Source organism: Pelophylax lessonae, assembly GCF_965119305.1.
Source record: "Pelophylax lessonae genome assembly, chromosome: 12".
Lineage (NCBI taxonomy): Eukaryota > Metazoa > Chordata > Amphibia > Anura > Ranidae > Pelophylax > Pelophylax lessonae.
Genome location: NC_138779.1, coordinates 44,962,329 through 44,983,367, shown reverse-complemented (window position 1 = coordinate 44,983,367; position 21,039 = coordinate 44,962,329). Strand labels below are relative to the sequence as shown.

The 21,039-nt window shown below is 48.9% G+C and overlaps 1 protein-coding gene across 2 annotated transcripts in view; it reads right to left on the bottom strand.

The window, feature by feature from the left end:
- Nucleotides 1-16,268, bottom strand: part of SNX19 (sorting nexin 19) — a 90,746-nt gene extending 74,478 nt beyond the window's left edge. For both annotated transcript variants that reach the window (XR_014226014.1, XM_082273858.1), the window contains exons 1-4: nucleotides 16,081-16,268; nucleotides 12,110-13,624; nucleotides 3,262-3,400; nucleotides 266-366 (exon numbers count right to left, since the gene is read on the bottom strand). Coding sequence is in view for 1 of the 2 variants with exons in the window: in XM_082273858.1 (XP_082129984.1) it covers nucleotides 266-366; nucleotides 3,262-3,400; nucleotides 12,110-13,624 (1,755 nt within the window). In the remaining variant the exon portion in view is untranslated. The remainder of the gene's footprint in view (nucleotides 1-265; nucleotides 367-3,261; nucleotides 3,401-12,109; nucleotides 13,625-16,080) is intronic.
- Nucleotides 16,269-21,039: the final 4,771 nt, after the last annotated feature.

Genomic DNA, 21,039 nt, shown 5'->3' with positions numbered 1-21,039 from the left:
TATGGCTACTGGAAGAGAACCCTACATCAGACCCTGAAGGCACATTCCCTGCCAAGGGGCCATAATGCACATGGAGCGGATGGATCACCATACAGAGAACACGCAGGCACTCAGTTGCTGTCTGTGTATGTGTGTATAATAAATACATTCCTTCACCAGAAATGTGTCCAACCACCAGCTAAGACATTGTGAGTCCTAATAGCACTTATGAAAATGGTGACAACATACAGTATAGAAAAGGGTCACCTACAGAGTGCTCCCTTACCCTCAGAAAAGACTCCAGCTGACTCTTCCGTGCCTCCACTTTATCACTGTCCATGTTCCCGAATGGCAAATCTGGAAGAAACTTCTTGGGCCCTTTAATGTCTGAAATTCACAAGGACAGAGACCCAACATTGATATATAATGGGAGAGAATTAATTTGCAGTTGGGTGCCAACATGCAATTTGCGTAATAGTGTTTTTATTGTAGACGGTGGAAGGAAGATAACGGTCAAGACTGTCCTAGTATCCTGGCGTTCACCTTTTCACAAAAAAATTAAAATGTGTATAAACACTTTACACCCTTCCCAGGGAGAAAATGTCATAGGCTGCAGACATGATACAGGAGATGGTCAGAGACTGCAGACATGATGCAGGAGATAGAGACTGCAGGATGACATCAACATATGACGAAACATGTAGGGCGGAGCGACGTGCTGACATCATTGCCTACTTCGAGTCCCGAAAGGATGGATTGCTGCTGCATTTGCCATCTGGAGAGATTTATATTAAAGGCAATATTTGGCTCCTTTTGATATCAGTCCAATTTTGAGCTCTTCTAATAAAGTTTCAAAGATTTTACACTATGTGGAGCCTTTTATATTTTGGGGATCACCTATGACTCCTGCGAGAGGATCCTCAGACAGCACCAAAAGGCCCTGGCTGGGTGTATAATCAGAGGTGTCACTGACCTTTAATTAGCACAACTCTATTATGGTTTATGTATATGGCTTAATGTTTTGGGACTGTGTTTATATCTCAGAGGAGAGTTGCTGCTCAGATATGATTTAATATATTAGCATAGTTTCTTCTTCTTCTTCTTTTATATATGATATAAGACATGGTGAGAGACTGCAGACATGACACAAGAGATGGTCAGAGACTGCAGACATGATACAAGAGATGGTCTAAGACTGAAGACATGACACAAGAGATGGTCAGAGACTGCAGACATGACACAAGAGATGATCAGAGACTGCAGACATGACACAAGAGATGATCAGAGACTGCAGACATGACACAAGAGATGGTCAGACACTGCAGACCTGATACAGGAGATGGTCAGACACTGCAGACCTGATACAGGAGATGGTCAGACACTGCAGACCTGATACAGGAGATGGTCAGACACTGCAGACCTGATACAGGAGATGGTCAGACACTGCAGGCCTGATACAGGAGATGGTCAGAGACTGCAGACCTGGTTACAGGAGACTGGAGATGTAATAAAAGAGATGGTCAGAGATTGCAGATATGATACAAGAGATGGTCAGAGACTGCTGAATTGTGAGCATGTGTACACCCAGCAGCGGCTGTACAATCCCAGCACTACTGAAGGATATTTCTCCAGCCCACTGCTCCATAACATTGGGGTCAACTTTCCTGATATGCGAGGCCTCATATGGACACGGTGGACAAAAGCTGGTGAAAGGCTGCAGACATGACACAAGAGATGGTCAGAGACTGCAGACATGACACAAGAGATGGACAGAGACTGCAAACATAACACAAGAGATGGTCAGAGACTGCAGACATGACAAAAGAGATGGTCAGAGACTGCAGACATGACAAAAGAGATGGTCAGAGACTGCAGACATGACAAAAGAGATGGTCAGAGACTGCAGACATGACAAAAGAGATGGACAGAGACTGCAGACATGACACAAGAGATGAACAGAGACTGCAGACGTGACATAAGAGATGGTTAGAGGCTGCAGACATGACACGAGAGATGGTCAGAGAATGCGGACATGACACGAGAGATGGTCAGAGACTGCAGACATGATAAAAGAGATAGTCAGAGACTGCAGACATGATAAAAGAGATGGTCAGTGACTGCGGACATGATACAAGAGATGGTCAGTGACTGCGGACAGCCGGACATGATACAAGAAATGGTCAGTGACTGCGGACATGACACAAGAGATGGTCAGAGACTGCAGACATGACACAAGAGATGGTCAGTGACTGCAGACATGATACAAGAGATGGTCAGAGACTGCGGACATGATACAAGAGATGGTCAGAGACTGCAGACATGACACAAGAGATGGTCAGAGACTGCAGACATGATACAAGAGATGGTCAGAGACTGCAGACATGATACAAGAGATGGTCAGAAACTGCAGACATGACAATAGATGGTCAGAGACTGTGGACATGTTAAAAGAGATGGTCAGAGACTGCTGACTTGTGACCATGAGTGTACCCAGCAGCGTTGAACGCAGCAATCTGTCATTAGCGTGAGCGCCGATGTGAATGTAGACTTACAGTTCCATTGGGATTAGCGGCAACTGTGATAGTTATCATTCATGGCATGCCTTCAATATAGTTGTTTTTTTAAGACACCTGAAGGGTTACTTCAGCTTTACCACAAAAAAGTCTAAGGGATGTCTGTAGATAAAATCAAACTGTGCAGCTTTGACTAAAGATGGATAATGCCCTGGCCATTTATGAACCTCCAGAAGCCAGGCAGAAAAACTCCCACAGATGGCATCATCCCATCCTGCTTTGCTGCTAGGACGTTGCTCAGACATTCCCAGCCATTACTGCTCACTCCCACCATGACAAACTTTCAATCCCAGTACAGTACATGTGTAGTCACTATCTCCCCAGGAGAAGCATCGCTGAGCTCAGAGCTACCGGGATTGGTTGGGAGTGCCTTAGCAATGTCCCAGTAACAAGGCAGGATAGGATGGTGACAGCTCTAGGAGTTTTTGGCCAGACTTTAGGAGGTACATAAATGGCCTACACCTATAGCAAGGGCATTATTCAACTTTGATCAAAGCTGCACAGTTTGATTTTATCTACATCAATCCCTTATTTGCTTAGGCAGGTAAGGTGAACTAACCCTTTAAAATGGATGGGTTTAGTTCTGCTTAATTATAACTGTGGCAGAGTCCTGGAAATAAAGGATTATAATCCGTTTTGCTGGCAGTCCTTACTGACACACGGATTTTATGAAGAAATTATACAAACACCACATATAAATGTTTCTCACGTTTAACAAACTTGCGCAGATCGGCACGCTCCTCCAGACGGGTCTGTAAGTTCAGGAACTCCCGGTACCTACGGTTAACAGTGTGATACGCCATTGGCTGCAGGGTGCCCAGTGATTGGCTGTCCAGGGCTGTGTCATACTGCGGGGAAGATGACAGAATGAACAGGCTGCATGTACCAACTTTTAGTAACATTTTTATCATTTATTACCATGAGAAAATCAAACTGCATATTTTGATGAAGGCCTTACAATTTCCCTCTACCCAAGTGTTAGAAAAAAAAAACGTAATAATGTAAACATATAGAATTATAGATATGTAACCAAGCAATACAGAACCATTCCATTGTATCATTTAGGGCCCATTCACACTGAAACACTCGTTATGTGTGTTAGTGCATCGCAATGTCACTCATTTTCGAATAAACCGCAACACATTACTGCAGTGCATTGCAAAAAATTGGGGTCGATTTATTAAAACTGGAGAGCGCAGAATCTGCTGCAGCTGTGCATAGAAACCAATCAGCTTCCGGGTTTTATTGTCAAAGCTTAAAGCAAAACAATACCGAAAAGGGGAAGTTACGCTTGAAGGACTCGACCCCCCCTCCTCTTGCACATTTGGTACTTTTGAGGACTGGGGGGGGGGACAGGTACCCAATTTCAACAGGTACCTGCTTCCCACTTCTGTCCCGAGTGCTGCGGCGCTCGGCAATGGAAGTTCTCCTTCCTCCCTCCCCCCTGCAGTATTCTGGGACACTGACAGGTCCCATAAAATGCATCCATCATTCACAATGCACAGCATTACACGTGCATGCGCAGTGGGCACCTGGCTGTGAAGCTGCAAGCTGTCACAGCCATGTGCCTATAGTGAAGATGCCGGCACCACCGAGGGAGGACGGAGGATGAACCTGCCCCAGCTGAGGTGAGTGCTCCGCTGCTGGACCGTGGGACAGGCGAGTGGATGTTTTTTAAAAGTCAGCAGCTACACATTTTGTGTCTGCTGACTTTTTATTTTTTTTTTCGATAGGTGGCTGGAGCTCTTCTTTAACCAGTTCAAGACTGGAAGGATTTGCCCCGTTAATGACCAGGCTATATTTTGCGATTCGGCACTGCGTTACTTTAACCACTTGGCCACTGCGGCACAGTGGCTCGTTATCGTCTGGTGACGTAGATCTACGTCACCAGACATTCCCCTCCCTCAGCGGCGCGCACGCGCCGCCGAAGGCTCGCTCCCGCTGTATTCAGTTACAGCAGGAGTCGGGCCAGGGGAGGAGCGGTGATCACCGCCGCTCTTCCCCGATCGTCAGGGATCTAGTGTGGAAATCTCCTAAGTGACAGGCAGGGACAGATTGCAGGGTTCAGCGTAGCTGAACCTGCGATCTGTCCCTGTGTCACACAGTCCCCTCCCCCACACGTCAGTAAGCACCAGGCATACATTAACCCCTCCCTCTCCAATAAAGTTAACCCCTTCCCTGCCAGTGTCATTTTTACAGTAACAGTGCATATTTATAGCACTGATTACTGTAGTAATGTCACTGGTACCCACAAAAGTGTCAAAAATGTCAGTCAAGGGTCCGATCTGTCCGCCGCAATGTCGCAGTCCCGCAAAAAAAAATTGCAGATCGCCGCCATTACTCGTTAAAAAAAATAACGCAATAACTTTTGCGCAAACCAATCAAAATGCGCTTATTGCAATTTTTTTAACCAAAAATATGTAGCAGAAAACAAATTGGCCTAAAATGTTAAACAATTTAGATTTTTACATTTTTTTTGGGGGGGGAATTTCATATAAAAAAAATGTGAAAAATATTGTTATTTTTTCAAAATTGTCGCTCTTTTTTTGTTTATAGCGCAAAAAGTAAAAATCGCACAGGTGATCAAATACCACCAAAAGAAAGCTCTATTTGTAGGGAAAAAAAGGACGTCAATTTGGGTACAGCGTCGCACGACCGCGCAATTGTCCGTTAAATTAACACAGTGCCGAATTGCAAAATATGGCCTGGTCAGGAATGGGGTAAAATCTTCCGGTCTTAAAGCGGTTAAAAATACGTTCATTGAGAATTTTTTTGTCAAAGACATGTAGCTAAATACATTTTGGCCTAAATATATGACAAAAATTTAATATATTGGATATTTTTTAACTGTCAAAGTAGAAAAATATTGTTATTTTTTCAAAAATTTTCACCTTTTATTAATAATCGCAAACAATAAAAAGCACAGAGGTGATCAAATACCACCAAAAGAAAGCTCTGTTTGTGGGGAAAAAAAGGACGTAAATTTCGTTTGGGTACGGCGTTGCATGACTGCGCAATTGTCAGTTAAAGTCGCACAGAGCCTAATCGCAAAAAGTGGCCCAGATGTAAGACAGCAAAATCCTCCGGTGGTAAAGTGGTTAATGGACAATTGCACGGTCGTGCGAAGCTGCACCCAAATAAAATTGACGTCCTTTTTTTCCCACAAGTAGAGCTTTCTTTTGGGGTTATTTGATCACCTGTGCGATTTTTATTTTTTGCGCTATAAACAAAAAGAAAAGAGCAACAATTCTGAAAAAAAAAAAACAATATTTTTCACATTCTGCTATATAACATTCCCCAAAAATTTTTTAAAAAAAAATCAAATTTTTTAACATTTTAGGCCAATTTGTTTTCTGCTACATATTTGTGGTTAAAAAAAAAAAAAAAAAAAAAAAAAAAATCGCAATAAGCGTATGTTGATTGGATTTGCGCACAAGTTATCGTGTCTACAAACTACGGGAAAGATTTATGTCATTTTTATTGTTTTTTTTTTTGCTAGTAATGGCGGCGATTTGCGATTTTTTGCGGGACTGCGACATTGCGGCGGACAGATCGGACCCCTAACTGACATTTTTGGTGGTGTTGGGGGGGCCAGTGACATTACTGTGCTTTAAATATGCACTGTTACTGTAATAATGACACTGGCACAATGGCTCCAAGGAGCAAATAAATAGAGGCCAAATGCATCCTCACATGGAGAACACACCGGATCTGCCTCATTGTAGATGAACATTGAAGCCTCGGCGCTCGCTCGGCAGGCCTCTTGTGGATTGATGATCCCGCGGCCTCGTACTGGGAGCCCACACACTTTGTATGATAATTACTCTACAGGCCATCGGGGAGATTCCATCAGATCCGCTCAGGGCTGTCTGTGTCACTCTCACATTGTTCTTATTCTAATTAAGTGCCTGGTTGCCTTACACTTGTTCCCTTTGAAGATCCAATACCCTGTAGGCTTGTGTTGAACCCAATCCAGATGCCCGGCACCATTACCGGACCTTTGAAGTTCCTCTCTACAACAACTTCTCATTAACGTTACATTTCCAAATGATTAAGTCTCGTTTGTCTCGTTCCATTTCTATTAATGACACAATCTCTTCTCCTGGATGGGAAGGGGTTTTCATGTGAAGAGGGCAGCCGGCGTGAAGTGCGGAGAAAGGAATTTCCGACTGCAACCTGGAATTAACCCTTTCGCTAACCAAGCGCTCTTTCAGACAGGCGGTAATGTTTACTGCCCTCTGGAATATGATCCAGGGTGGAGATATAGCACCAGCTAGCAGGTGATAAGGCCTCTTTAGGACCCCATTTACACCGGAGCATTACGGAAAAAAGGCCTTTCTGTGTGCATTCCCGGAACGCACGAAAAATGGGCATCGCACTTGCTGTGCCAATAATTCTTTAAATGCAGCTAGCAGACTGGTAAAAAAAAATTGTGCAAGCTCCGCACCCAAAAAAAGCGCAGGACCTTCTTTGGTGTGTTTGTCGCACATAGGGCAAAAAAAAAAGGCTTGAAAAAAAAAAACACGCATTAGCGCGCTGTGCAGATGTGAATGGGGCCTCATTCAGGCGTACTTAAAGAAGAGCTCAACTTTTAATTTTAGGGCACTTACATGTTTGTTTAGGAATCCAGCAGTGTCCTCACCTGAGCCGATTTTTTAATCAGCTATCAGGTGCTGCCACGGCCATCTTGACTAAGGGAAACTGGCAGAGAAGCCTTGCAGCTTTCCAGCCAGTTTCCTACTGCGCATGCCCGAAGCACTCTACAATTTGTGAATGGGCCGCCTGCGGGAAAAGAGGGGGGGGGGCAGAACTTCCGGCTTAGTTTGCTACAGGCAGGAGGCAGATAAGCAGAGCATCCCCTTTTAGGTGGAGCTCCGCTTTAAGCGTACATCTATGTGAGACCATGTTTACCTGCATGCGGATGTGCAGGCAGTCCCATTCATTTCAATTGGGAAGCAGCAGCAGCACAGCTGCTTCTCCCAATTTGGCATCCGTGTGGATCCGAGTCCACAAATGCAGACAGTATACATTTGGGGACCAACTGCACCCACATGACTGTCAAACTGGGAGTAGCCCCTGTGTTCCAACTAATATGAATGGGACTGCCTGCATGAACATCTATGCATCCCCATATGGGCACATAGTCCTCCCAGGGGGGTATGCTTAAAGCAGAACTAAACTTTCCTACAGTTTTAGCCAAGGAAGCTGCCATTATGGCCTCTGATTGATCTTCAACTGTCATGGTGCTGCACGTGATCAGCTATGACACCAGCCATTTGATGATTTGACAGTTTGGTTAAGAACACAAGCAGTGTGAGTTATTGTTCCCCGCATTCCAGGAATGTAACTGTTAAACCGACGGTTTAGTTCCACTTTAGGCTGCATTCACATGTCAGCTTATAATCGTGAGAACCGCCGCGGTTCCGCCCGCGATTCGGAGATTTATTGCAAATCGCGGGACGCCTAGCGTTGCCCGTTGATTTGCAATAGCCCCCCAAACACCGAGCGATGTTGCCGCGATTTACGCCCGCCGAATCGCGGCAACATCGCGCAAACAAAATCGCGGGACGCAATACGCTCCAAAGAAGCTCTTGTACTTTTTTGGAGCGTATTGCGTCCCGCGATTTTGTTTGCGCGATGTTGCCGCGATTCGGCGGGCGTAAATCGCGGCAACATCGCTCGGCGTTTGGGGGGCTATTGCAAATCAACGGGCAACGCTAGGCGTCCCGCGATTTGCAATAAATCTCCGAATCGCGGGCGGAACCGCGGCGGTTCTGCCCGCGATTATAAGCTGACATGTGAATGCAGCCTTATGGTTTACTACTGGGGCTCTGGGATTCAGCCTCCAGCAAAAGGAAACAGGAGCAATGCTGGAGGCAAGTTACAGTGCACACTAATTTTGGTTGCAGGATTATTAATGTGGAATGAATGTTCCTTGTTCCAGAACATTATTTTTATAAAGTTGTTATGGGTAAAGTTCTGCTTTAAATACAACTGTACAAACAAGGCCTAAAGAGGTGCTACTGCTGCCTCCTGACACCTTTCTTCACTTCCTTTACTTTTTTTTTTTTCAAATTGCCAGGACCGCACCTCCACTGAATGCCAAGCTTTTAGCTTGGGGTTACGGTGCAGCCTTATTGATCTCAATGGGAGGGTATGAAAAGTGGTGCCACTTGTCAAACTCTGCAGCCCAGGTTAAAGTGGAAGTAAACCCTCCAATAGTTTAAAGCCAAGGAAGCTGCCATCTTGGCCCCTGTTTAAAGTAATTGTAAAGTCTCTGTTATATAAAAAAAACAAACATGTTCAACTTACCTGCTCTGTGCAGTTGGTTTTGTACAGAGTGGCCCGGATCCTCCTCTTCTTGGGTCCCTCTTCTGTGCTCCTGGCCCCTCCCTCCTGTTGAGTGCTGCTTGCTGTGGGGGGGGGGGCACCTGAGCCAAGTCACAGCTCCCAGTGTCCATTCAGACACGGAGTCCTGACCCAGCCCCGCCCCTCTCTCTCCTGATTGGCTAACTGACTCTAAATGACAGCAGCAGGAGCGAATTGCGCCGGGCTGCTGTCTCAGCCAATGGGGAGGGCAGTCCTAGGCAGCTAAGAAACTCCCTGTCCTGGGCAAAATCCCTAGATAAAGTTGGGCACAGGTAAGTATTAAGGGGGGGGGCTGCTGCACACCTTCTGCCTTTACAATCCCTTTAAGTCATAATGTTCCAGTATGCATCACATACTAGCGCATTATGACACACTCTAGAAACAAAGTCCTCCAGCGGCACGCTGTTACCACTGAAGGCGCTTAAATATAAAGTAAATATCTCCTGAACAGTGCATGTTTAGGAGACATTTACTGTACCTATAGGTGAGCCTTATTATAGGCTTATCTACAGGTAAAAATCATACATAGGAGTTTAGTGTACTACCACTTTATTCTTCAACTGTCATGATGCTGCACGTGATCAGTTATGACACCAGCCATTGGATGTTTGACAGTTTGGTTGAGAGCACATCCAATGTGACAGTTATATTCCCGACACGTATCGGAAATGTAACTGTTTTTTTAAACTGTTAAATCAATGAGTTACTTCAGCTTTAACATTGCTGTGAAGCATTGGGGCCGCAGCAGGTGTACAGCCCTGTTAGGCTGTAATGTTAGAATTCTGATGAGTGGCTGGGGAGGTGGTAAAATGGTGGCCCCCCTTTTACTGGCGGCTGGGTAGGTTTACTGGCCCTTATTATTCAGATTCCCAAACAAGCCAAGTTGTGACTGGTTCTCTTTAAGCAGGGCTCGACAAACCCCAGGCGCCAGGTCGCATTGGTGACTAGAATTAGTGGCCTGGCGCCTGGGTTACACTGCCGGGGGGGGTCTTGTCGCCAGACATTCCAAGTCTCCTGCAAGGTGCGGGAGACTCCCACATGTGGGCTGCGGCTCCCTGACACCTGCAAGTGCCATGCCTGCATGCGGAAGACTCCCGAACCTCGCAGGAGACTTGGGATGTCTGGCGACAGAACAGTGTCTGTCAGCGGAGACAGAATGGAGCCAATGCTTCCAGTATAGTTACGGCTCTGTCCTGTCACAGGCGGAGTGATATTAAATGCACTCCCATCTGTGAGAGGAGAGATACAGGAAGCATTGGCTCTGCATGCTTCCTCCAGCGCCAGCAGTACCAGCCAGCAGTACCCACAGCAGTACCAGACAGCAGTACCCACAACAGTACCAGCCAGCAGTAAGTCACATGTGCTAGGGGGGCAACTAGCCCCCAGAACATAACTAAATATCCCAGCATGTGCAGTGTTTCTGACTCCTACCACCATGAATGAAATCACTGAAGTGGTCATGGTGGTTGGATTGTTCCTTTAATGTCTCTCAGAAGAAGTAAACCAAGTATACACAGGTCGAATGTCGGGCAACATCAGCCGGTCCGATAGAAGCCGCACATTCGGCATGCACGAAAAAAAAACTGGCTCCTAACTTTTTTAGCTGGCTCCTAGATTTCAGCAAATTTGTCAAGCCCTGCTTTAGGCCTAAAATACCAGATCCCTGAGACAAAGTCCCCAAGTATTAGTCATCGGAGGTCAGGGTGTAGGTGAAGTAATCTGCATCACCATCCAGAATGGTTCCTTCTATCAGGGTGGAAAGGATACAAAATAACAGATACACCCCAAAAATACAGCCAGCATCCAACTACTGACTGGCCAAGGCTCTATGCTTACCCCAAATACTTACATCACACAAATCTTCAAATGTTCCTTTCCTTCTGACCACTCATCCATCTCCACCATTCAGACCACACCGCCTTCTCCACCATTCAGACCACACCGCCTTCTCCACCATTCAGACCACACCGCCTTCTCCACCATTCAGACCACACCACCTTCTCCACCATTCAGACCACACCACCTTCTCCACCATTCAGACCACACCGCCTTCTCCACCATTCAGACCACACCGCCTTCTCCACCATTCAGACCACACCGCCTTCTCCACCATTCAGACCACACCGCCTTCTCCACCATTCAGACCACACCGCCTTCTCCACCATTCAGACCACACCGACCTTCTCCACCATTCAGACCACACCGACCTTCTCCACCATTCAGACCACACCGCCTTCTCCACCATTCAGACCACACCGCCTTCTCCACCATTCAGACCACACCGCCTTCTCCACCAATCAGACCACACCGCCTTCTCCACCATTCAGACCACACCGCCTTCTCCACCATTCAGACCACACCGCCTTCTCCACCATTCAGACCACACCGCCTTCTCCACCATTCAGACCACACCGCCTTCTCCACCATTCAGACCACACCGCCTTCTCCACCATTCAGACCTCACCTCCTTCTCCACCATTCAGACCACACCGCCTTCTCCAATATTCAGACCACACCGCCTTCTCCACCATTCAGACCACACCGCCTTCTCCACCATTCAGACCTCACCGCCTTCTCCAATATTCAGACCACACCGCCTTCTCCACCATTCAGACCACACCGCCTTCTCCACCATTCAGACCACACCGCCTTCTCCACCATTCAGACCACACCGCCTTCTCCACCATTCAGACCACACCGCCTTCTCCACCATTCAGACCACACCGCCTTCTCCACCATTCAGACCACACCGCCTTCTCCACCATTCAGACCACACCGCCTTCTCCACTATTCAGACCACACCGCATTCTCCACCATTCAGACCACACCGCCTTCTCCACCATTCAGACTACACCGCCTTCTCCACCATTCAGACCACACCGCCTTCTCCACCATTCAGACCACACCGCCTTCTCCACCATTCAGACCACACCACCTTCTCCACCATTCAGACCACACCACCTTCTCCAATATTCAGACCACACCGCCTTCTCCAATATTCAGACCACACCGCCTTCTCCAATATTCAGACCACACCGCCTTCTCCACCATTCAGACCTCACCGCCTTCTCCACCATTCAGACCACACCGCCTTCTCCACCATTCTGGCCAATTGCTTGGTTCCATTATCCTGACCACTCAGCTGCCTGGCCTATCCTGCAGGTTATGTACTATCAGGTAGTCCTCACCTTGATGGTGTACAGGGTATAGGGGTGTGACCCAGTCCCGCTGTGCTCCCGTGCAGTGATGGTCCCGGTGATTCGCAGGTTCTGGATCAGGACAGGTCCATCAGGGCTACTGAGGGGTACGAAGCTGAAGGGATGGATGGGGACGGTGGGGGAAGAAGTGATGAGAGGGGAGTTGTCCATTGGACTGCTGCCATCTTTGTCATTGGGTGGAGTAGTGGTGAATTCTGATGGGAGGGCAGAGGACTCCACAAGGATCTCAGGACGGGGTTGTGTCATTGATGCAAGGAGTGGGCAGCTTTCCTCGGACAAACCACTCATGACCTCATTTTGGGGAAGGGCTCCAGGGCTGTCAGCTGGCGTTAGCAATTCCAGGCCACAGTCAGATAGGAGATCCTCAGTGGAGTTCATCAGAGGGCGTCCCAGTTCCTGCCCCAAATCGGACATGGGAGACTCAGGCTCAGACTCCTCGCACAGGAAGAATGGGCTGCTGGGTTTGGGTGGGTGCAGGTACTGAACAGAGTAACAAGACTCGTCCCCCCCGTCCACCACCTCCTCCGCCTCTGCCTCCACGCTATCATCTACCTCGAATCCGGAGACGTGGGATGATGGAGGAGAATGCAGGACAAGGTGTGGAGCCGGATCCGGGCTCAGTGGGAGGGATTTAGGAATGGTGGGAGGAGCCGGACTCTCTAATTTCTCCTCTTCCATTTTCAGCAGAGTCTTGGAAAAGATGTTGGTCAGAACGATGTTGATCCAGTCCGGGTCAGACATTCGCCCAACCAGCGGCAGCACCACATTACAGGCAATGAGCTCCACCACTAAGTGCCTGCCGGTGCGGGTTTCTAGGTGGGGTTTTGGTACCAGCTCCGACAGCAAGAGTCCCACCAGCCAGCGGGCATGGTTAACGTCTTGGGCGGGGCCAGACAGAGCCGGGTGAACCGGACTGAGCTCCTGGTAGGCTTCCCACAGCAGCAACTCCTTCTCAGACTCCTCGCCCACACCCTCCACCCGGGCCTTCGCCCACTTGTAGCACTGCAGATGACACCCGGCCAGGACCAGCAACTTCCTAGTCAGCTGTTCGCGGTCGGCGGAACGCAGCCGTCTCTTCAGCTCTGCCCCCAGCTCCCACATGACCCCTCTGACCTCATCCTCGAAGGCGGTCTCTGGGCTCAGGCGGCGGTACCAGGATGACACGAAGTCCTGGACAATCTTCTGGATGGTCAGTCGGATCTCCTTGTCCAACTGTTCCTCGGCGTTGGCGGATCGGGCGCTTCGCTCCAGGGTGACGAATCGTTCCAGGTGGACAGGGGTGGAGCTGCCAAGGATAAACTGAGGGCCCAGCCAGGCCCCAGCCGCTGCCATGATGGCTGAGAAGAGGAGGAGCAGCCACACATTGACCAGCAGGTGGACCACGATCACCCAAGCGATCAGCGCTCCCCCAATCAGGAACATCCACCCTGTCCGAGGGTCCTTTGGGGGAGGCACCACCACCATCTCGGACACGACGTCCGCCATCTACAGGGGAGACAGAGAGTCGGGTTACTAAAAATACAGAGAGCCAATCAGATTGCAGAGAAAAGGTGAAACATCAACTAGCAGGGGTCTACAAACTTTCTAAACAAAGGGCCAGTTAACTGTCCTTCAGACTATAGGAGGGCGGGATGTTGGTGTCAGTTGGAAGAATAGTGCCATGTCATTGGTAGTGGGAGGAAAAGTGCCCAATCATTGGTGTCAGTAGGAAGAGTAGTGCCCCATTATTGGTGTCAGTAGGAAGAGTAGTGCCCCATCATTGGTGTCAGTAGGAGGAGTAGTGCCCCGTCAATGGTGTCAGTGGGAGGAATAGTACCCCACCATTGGCGTCAGTAGGAGGAATAGTGCCCCATCATTGGTGTCAATGGAAGGAATAGTGTCCCATCATTGGTGTCAGTGGGAGGAATAGTGCCCCATCATTGGTGTCAGTGGGAGGAATAGTGCCCCATCATTGGTGTCAGAGGGAGGGATAGCGCCCCATCATTGTTGTCATTCGGAGGAATAGTGCCCCATCATTGTTGTCAGTGGGAATATTAGTGCTCCATAGTTGGTGTCAATAGGAGGAATAGTGCCCCATTGTTGGTGTCAGTGGGAGGAATAGTGCCCCATCGTTGGGGTCACTGGGAGGAATAGTGCCCCATCGTTGGGGTCACTGGGAGGAATAGTGCCCCATCGTTGGGGTCACTGGGAGGAATAGTACCCCATCGTTGGGGTCACTGGGAGGAATAGTGCCCCAACGTTGGGGTCACTGGGAGGAATAGTGCCCCAACGTTGGGGTCACTGGGAGGAATAGTGCCCCAACGTTGGGGGTCACTGGGAGGAATAGTGCCCCATCATTGGTGTCAGTGGGAGGAATAGCGCCCCATCGTTGGGGGTCACTGGGAGGAATAGCGCCCCATCGTTGGTGTCAGTGGGAGGAATGGTGCCCCATCATTGGTGTCAGTGGGAGGGATAGCGCCCCATCATTGGTATCAGTGGGAGGAATGGTGCCCCATCATTGGTGTCAGTGGGAGGAATGGTGCCCCATCATTGGTGTCAGTGGGAGGAATAGTGCCCCATCATTGGTGTCAGTGGGAGGGATAGCGCCCCATTATTGGTGTCAGTAGGAAGAATAGTGCCCCATCATTGTTGTCATTAGGAGGAATAGTGCCCCATCATTGTTGTCAGTGGGAATATTAGTGCCCCATCGTTGGTATCACTGGGAGGAATAGTGCCCCATCGCTAGGGTCACTGGGAGGAATAGTGCCCCATCATTGGGAGGAATTGTGCCCCATCATTGGTGTCACTGGGAGGAATAGTGCCCCATCATTGGTGTCACTTGGAGGAATAGTGCCCCATCATTGGTGTCACTGGGAGGAATAGCGCCCCATCATTGGTGTCAGTGGGAGGAAGAATAGTGCCCCATCGTTGGGGGTCACTGGGAGGAATAGTGCCCCATTGTTGGTGTCACTGGGAGGAATAGTGCCCCATTGTTGGTGTCACTGGGAGGAATAGCGCCCCATCGTTGGGGGTCACTGGGAGGAATAGCGCCCCATCGTTGGGGGTCACTGGGAGGAATAGCGCCCCATCGTTGGGGGTCACTGGGAGGAATAGCGCCCCATCGTTGGGGGTCACTGGGAGGAATAGCGCCCCATCGTTGGTGTCACTGGGAGGAATAGCGCCCCATCGTTGGGGGTCACTGGGAGGAAGAATAGTGTCCAGATAAAGGCGAGCAAAGGATCACATCCGGCCCCCATGTTGCAGTTTGGAGACCACTAAAGGACAGAGGAAGGGGCGGGGCTTTCTGCAGATCACTACGGTAACCAGGGGAATCAAACACACTGTTTTAGGTATAGATGGACCCAGGGTGTGCAGAGATCTCACCATCCCCAGAGAAGAACCTTCAACTATTCCTTCTGTTTTGGGTAGAAAGGTCCTTATCAGCTTTTTGTTTTTATCTGTGACTCTGCTGGAGGAATTTCCCCTCACTTCCTGTCCTGGTGACACCATTATCCCTGGACACATGGGGTGTCACCGGGACAGGAAATGAGAGATGTCTCCAGTGGAGTCACAGATGACAACAGAAGCTCCGCCTTCACCCCGCCCTATTCAGAACAGCAGCGGCAGATTTGGCTGTAGAATGGGGGGGGGGGATATGAAGTGTCATTGCTCATTCTGAAAATGCCAGGTGCCTGGCTGCTGGGCTGGTGTGAACCTCCCCCATATAGATCTGAAGCTCTGCCGTCACTGGCTACATGCTGCGCCCAGGCGCGGATGATCAGACCCCGGAGGCAGCCAGGCACTTGGCATTTTCAGGGTGGTCACTGACAGACATCCAGCAAACACTGGGAGTGGAGTGCCCCTTGTGGTGGGCGGTATGTCAGGCGGACAGGTGGGGGAGGAGAAGGGGGTGAACTACAAGTCCCAGCACACCCCCACCTGTACTCCCACACACAGCTCACCTGTCACTGCTGACGTCACATCTCTGTGGAATCGCCTCTCTGGATGTAGCGGGGTGTCTCCCTTCTCATGCTGCAGCCGGTCTCACCTGGTAGAGGGAGGACCCGAGACCCCTTCGGCTGTCACTCTGTAGCTCCGCCTTCCGCCCGCCTCCTCCAGTCACATTGGTCACGTGAACGCCGACTATTCTGATTAGCTCTCTGATGTGTGCATCTGCGCCGCTGAACAACGAGAGCTTTAGGCTCATTATAGAGCGCCAACCCGAAATCACACTGACGCCCGGCGGCCGGAGGGCGAAACTGCACCCTCTGTACCTTGCAGCTCGGCCTATCAGTAATCAGCTGTGCTCGCCGTGAGTTAAGACTTCGTCTGGCTCGGCTCAACTCGGGATTGGCTCGGGCTGGACTCGCTTTCGAAGGCGCGGTGACGTCATGGCATTTGGCTCCTTTTCCTCAGGGATTAGAGACTGCGAGGCGGGAGAGAGGAGGACCTGACCCTCCATATATTGTTATAGTACAGTGACAGGACATGGAGTGACTACCCTGCCAAATGTCACAGGGGTCCGAAGAGTTCCCCCCCGGAGTCAACAGAGTTCCCCTGGAGTCCGCAAAGTTCCCCCCATGGTCGGCAGAGTTCCCCCAGGGTCCGGAGAGTTCTCCTGGGGACCGCAGAGGTCCCCAGGTGTCCGCAGAGTTCCCCCAGGGTCCGAAGAGTTTTCCCCGGAGTCCGCAGAGTTCCCCCGGAGTCCGCAGAGTTCCCCCGGGTCTGCAGAGTTCCCCCGGGGGCCGCAGAGTTCCCCCAGGTGTCCGCAGAGTTCCCCCGCGGTCTGCAGAGTTCCCCCAGGGTTTGCAGAGTTCCCCCCATGGTCCGCAGAGTTCCCCCCATGGTCAGGAGTTCCCCCGTCCACAGAGTTCCCCCGGGGTCTACAGGGTTCCCCCCCACTCTGCTGGTGTCAGGGAGCCGCAGCCCGCATGCGGGAGACTCCTGCACCTTGCTGGACAGTGGAGTGAGTGGAGGACACCTGCCGCAGTGTAGCCCAGGCGTCAGGCCGCTAATTCTAGTCATGACCCGGCACCTGGGGTTTGTCTAGCCCTGTAATAGAGCATACCTCTCAACTTTAGAACATGGAAATGAGGGACACTAAAGCTTGGTTCACACTACCACGACCTGAAAGTGGCACAACTTACAGTGGAACTTTGCCAGGTGACTTTGACTCGCCTTTGGCACGATTTTGAAGCAACTTCAGGGAATTGCCTGTGTAATCTTCCTGTAATGTTGGATCCAAATCACATCAATTAAGATGAGGATCCGACTTGGAGGCAACTTCCATTAAAGTCTATGGGCACAAGTTGGATAGAAGTCGCCTTGAAGCAGTACAGGGCCCTTTTCTAAAGTCGGAGCGACTTTAGTTATGCTAATTAAGACAGCTCCCATTGACTAAAATGGGATTTCATATGTAACATGACTTTGGGGCTCAAAATCCCAAGTCGTGGCAGTGTGAACTGAGCCTAAAGGGAGAAGAGGCCATAAAGTGGGCATGGTTAAATTAGTCAGTGGCTTAATAGTGGCTAAGCCTACTCACAGTATATACCACACACAAAGGCCACACAGTATATACCACACACAAAGGCCACACAGTATATACCACACACAAAGGCCACACAGTATATACCACACACAAAGGCCACAATCCTTGTACTCACAAAATACTCCTTAACCACTTGAGTACCACTTTCACCCCCTTCCTGCCAAGTTTTCAGCGCTGTCACCTTTTGAATGACAATTTTTCAGTCATGCAACACTGTACCCAAATAACATTTTATAATCTTTTGAGACAGAGGGAGCTTTCTTTTGATGGTATTTAATAACCAGTGGGTATGTAGCCGGGTTGCACGGCTGGCATTGTTCAAACTGTTATCTGTTATTAAAGTTATGCAAAGACTATTCTGTCTGCCCACTACCTTTTCCCCCTTTTGGGGTACATTGTGCCTTTGCTTTGTTCTGTATATGTTCATGTTTGGTTTTGTTTATGCTGATAAAAATCAATAAACACGTTTCTGTTAAAAAAAGTTATGCGAAGACAGTGACTCTGGAATTATGTGAGATGTAGTCCGGGAGGAGCCAGGATCATAGACTCCCTCTCCCAGGGAGCAATGGGATGCGCGGAGCTTGCTGGAAGTGTCTTTATAAAGGGGCGCGGGATTGATTCTCGCTCTCTTGCCTCGAGGACAGCGCACTGGAAGTAAGGGCAAGAGCTGCTGCGGATCACAGGAGAATAGGCCAAGGCGAGGCCTAGTGGCAGACACCGGAGCTGAAGCGGGGCGGTGTGAGTGTGTGGCGAAGTCTCGGTAGCGTGACCGAGTGGAAGGTTGCTGGCAGGCAGAAGGAGATGCTGAGCAGAGCAGGACCTGGCCGCAGCAGAGAGCGGAGTTCCCGGTTTGGGCGCGAGACATCCAGTATCTAAATCTGCACTAATCACAGACCTAAGCTGAGTTAGGGCAGGACTGCCAAACTGCTTGTTTCAACAAGGCCATACTGACATTTAGTAAAACCACTGGACACTGCGGTTATAGTGTACATAGTTAGACATAGTGCGAGGTGGGTGAACCAGGCCTCAAGCCCTCCACTCAGTCATGGCTGTTAGTTATTGGGACGCATCAGGATCTGTTTGCCTACATCTCTGTGGATTACAATTATTGATTGCTTTGGAGAATAGAGTTCATCATCATTACCTTTATTGAATTACAATTACTTTCCTTGGATTGTTGGGATTTCCTTGCCAGGGAAGACTAATGAGGCCTCACTCTTCAGGAGACTCTTGCAATTTAGCATAAAGGGGGCCCCCGTTAGTACACAGAGTGCACTCTGATAGCAATCTAGCATTGTTATATTGTTTATTCTACATTAAGTTACTAAGTGTAGTTATTCTAATCTGTGGTCAATCTCTAAGTACACCAATACAATCCTCTAGCATATACAGTGGGTACGGAAAGTATTCAGACCCCCTTAACTTTTTCACTCTTTGTTATATTGCAGCCATTTGCTAAAATCATTTAAGTTCATTCTTCTTCCTCATGAATGTACACATAGCACCCCATACTGACAGAAAAACACAGAATTGTTGACATTGTTGCAGATTTATTAAAAAAGAAAAACTGAAATATCACATGGTCCTAAGTATTCAGACCCTTTGCTCAGTATTTAGTAGAAGCCCCCTTTTGATCTAATACAGCCAGGAGTCTTTTTGGGAAAGATGCAACAAGTCTTTCACACCTGGATTTGGGGATCCTCTGCCATTCCTCCTTGCAGATCCTCTCCAGTTCTGTCAGGTTGGATGGTAAACGTTGGTGGACAGCCATTTTTAGGTCTCTCCAGAGATGCTCAATTGGGTTTAAGTCAGGGCTCTGGCTGGGCCATTCAAGAACAGTCACGGAGTTGTTGTGAAGCCACTCCTTCGTTATTTTAGCTGTGTGCTTAGGGTCATTGTCTTGTTGGAAGGTAAACCTTCGGCCCAGTCTGAGGTCCAGAGCACTCTGGAGAAGGTTTTTGTCCAGGATATCCCTGTACTTGGCCGAATTCATCTTTCCCTCGATTGCAACCAGTCGTCCTGTCCCTGCAGCTGAAAAACACCCCCACAGCATGATGCTGCCACCACCATGCTTCACTGTTGGGACTGTATTGGACAGGTGATGAGCAGTGCCTGGTTTTCTCCACACATACCGCTTAGAATTAAGGCCAAAAAGTTCTATTTTGGTCTCATCAGACCAGAGAATCTTATTTCTCACCATCTTGGAGTCCTTCAGGTGTTTTTTAGCAAACTCCATGCAGGCTTTCATGTGTCTTACACTGAGGAGAGGCTTCCGTCGGGCCACTCTGCCATAATGCCCCGACTGGTGGAGGGCTGCAGTGATGGTTGACTTTCTACAACTTTCTCCCATCTCCTGACTGCATCTCTGGAGCTCAGCCACAGTGATCTTTGGGTTCTTCTTTACCTCTCTCACCAAGGCTCTTCTCCCCCGATAGCTCAGTTTGGCCGGACGGCCAGCTCTAGGAAGGGTTCTGGTCGTCCCAAACGTCTTCCATTTGAGGATTATGGAGGCCACTGTGCTCTTAGGAACCTTAAGTGCAGCAGAAATCTTTTTGTAACCTTGGCCAGATCTGTGCCTTGCCACAATTCTGTCTCTGAGCTCTTCAAGCAGTTCCTTTGACCTCATGATTCTCATTTGCTCTGACATGCATTGTGATCTGGAAGGTCTTATATAGACAGGTGTGTGGCTTTCCTAATCAAGTCCAATCAGTATAATCAAACACAACTGGACTCAAATGAAGGTGTAGAACCATCTCAAGGATGATCAGAAGAAATGGAAAGCACCTGAGTTAAATATATGAGTGTCACAGCAAAGGGTCTGAATACTTAGGACCATGTGATATTTCAGTTTTTCTTTTTTAATAAATGTGCAACAATGTCAACAATTCTGTGTTTTTCTGTCAGTATGGGGTGCTATGTGTACATTCATGAGGAAGAAGAATGAACTTAAATTATTTTAGCAAATGGCTGCAATATAACAAAGAGTGAAAAATTTAAGGGGGTCTGAATACTTTCCGTACCCACTGTATATGCATTTATTTACATATGCATGTGCGGCCTGTGTTCCAGATCCTGAGTGCTGAACTAAACCTAAATCTTTGATTGGGAATTCAGGATCTACTTCCTTGGCAACATTTGCATTATCTTTGATTCTGTTTGTATAATCTTGTTTATTTCAAAAGCAGTAAACTGATTCTTCACTGCAATACTTGTGGTCTCAATCATTCAGAATGACAGAGCAAATAGTGTCAGTTGGGTTGGAGCAGGCTCAGGGCCAAAGAAGTAAAGAGGATACCCCTGCAATAAGCCACCCCCTTGGGGCTCGTCCGGGATATCCAGTGCCACTTCTGCCCTGAATGCCCCTCCCCGAGGG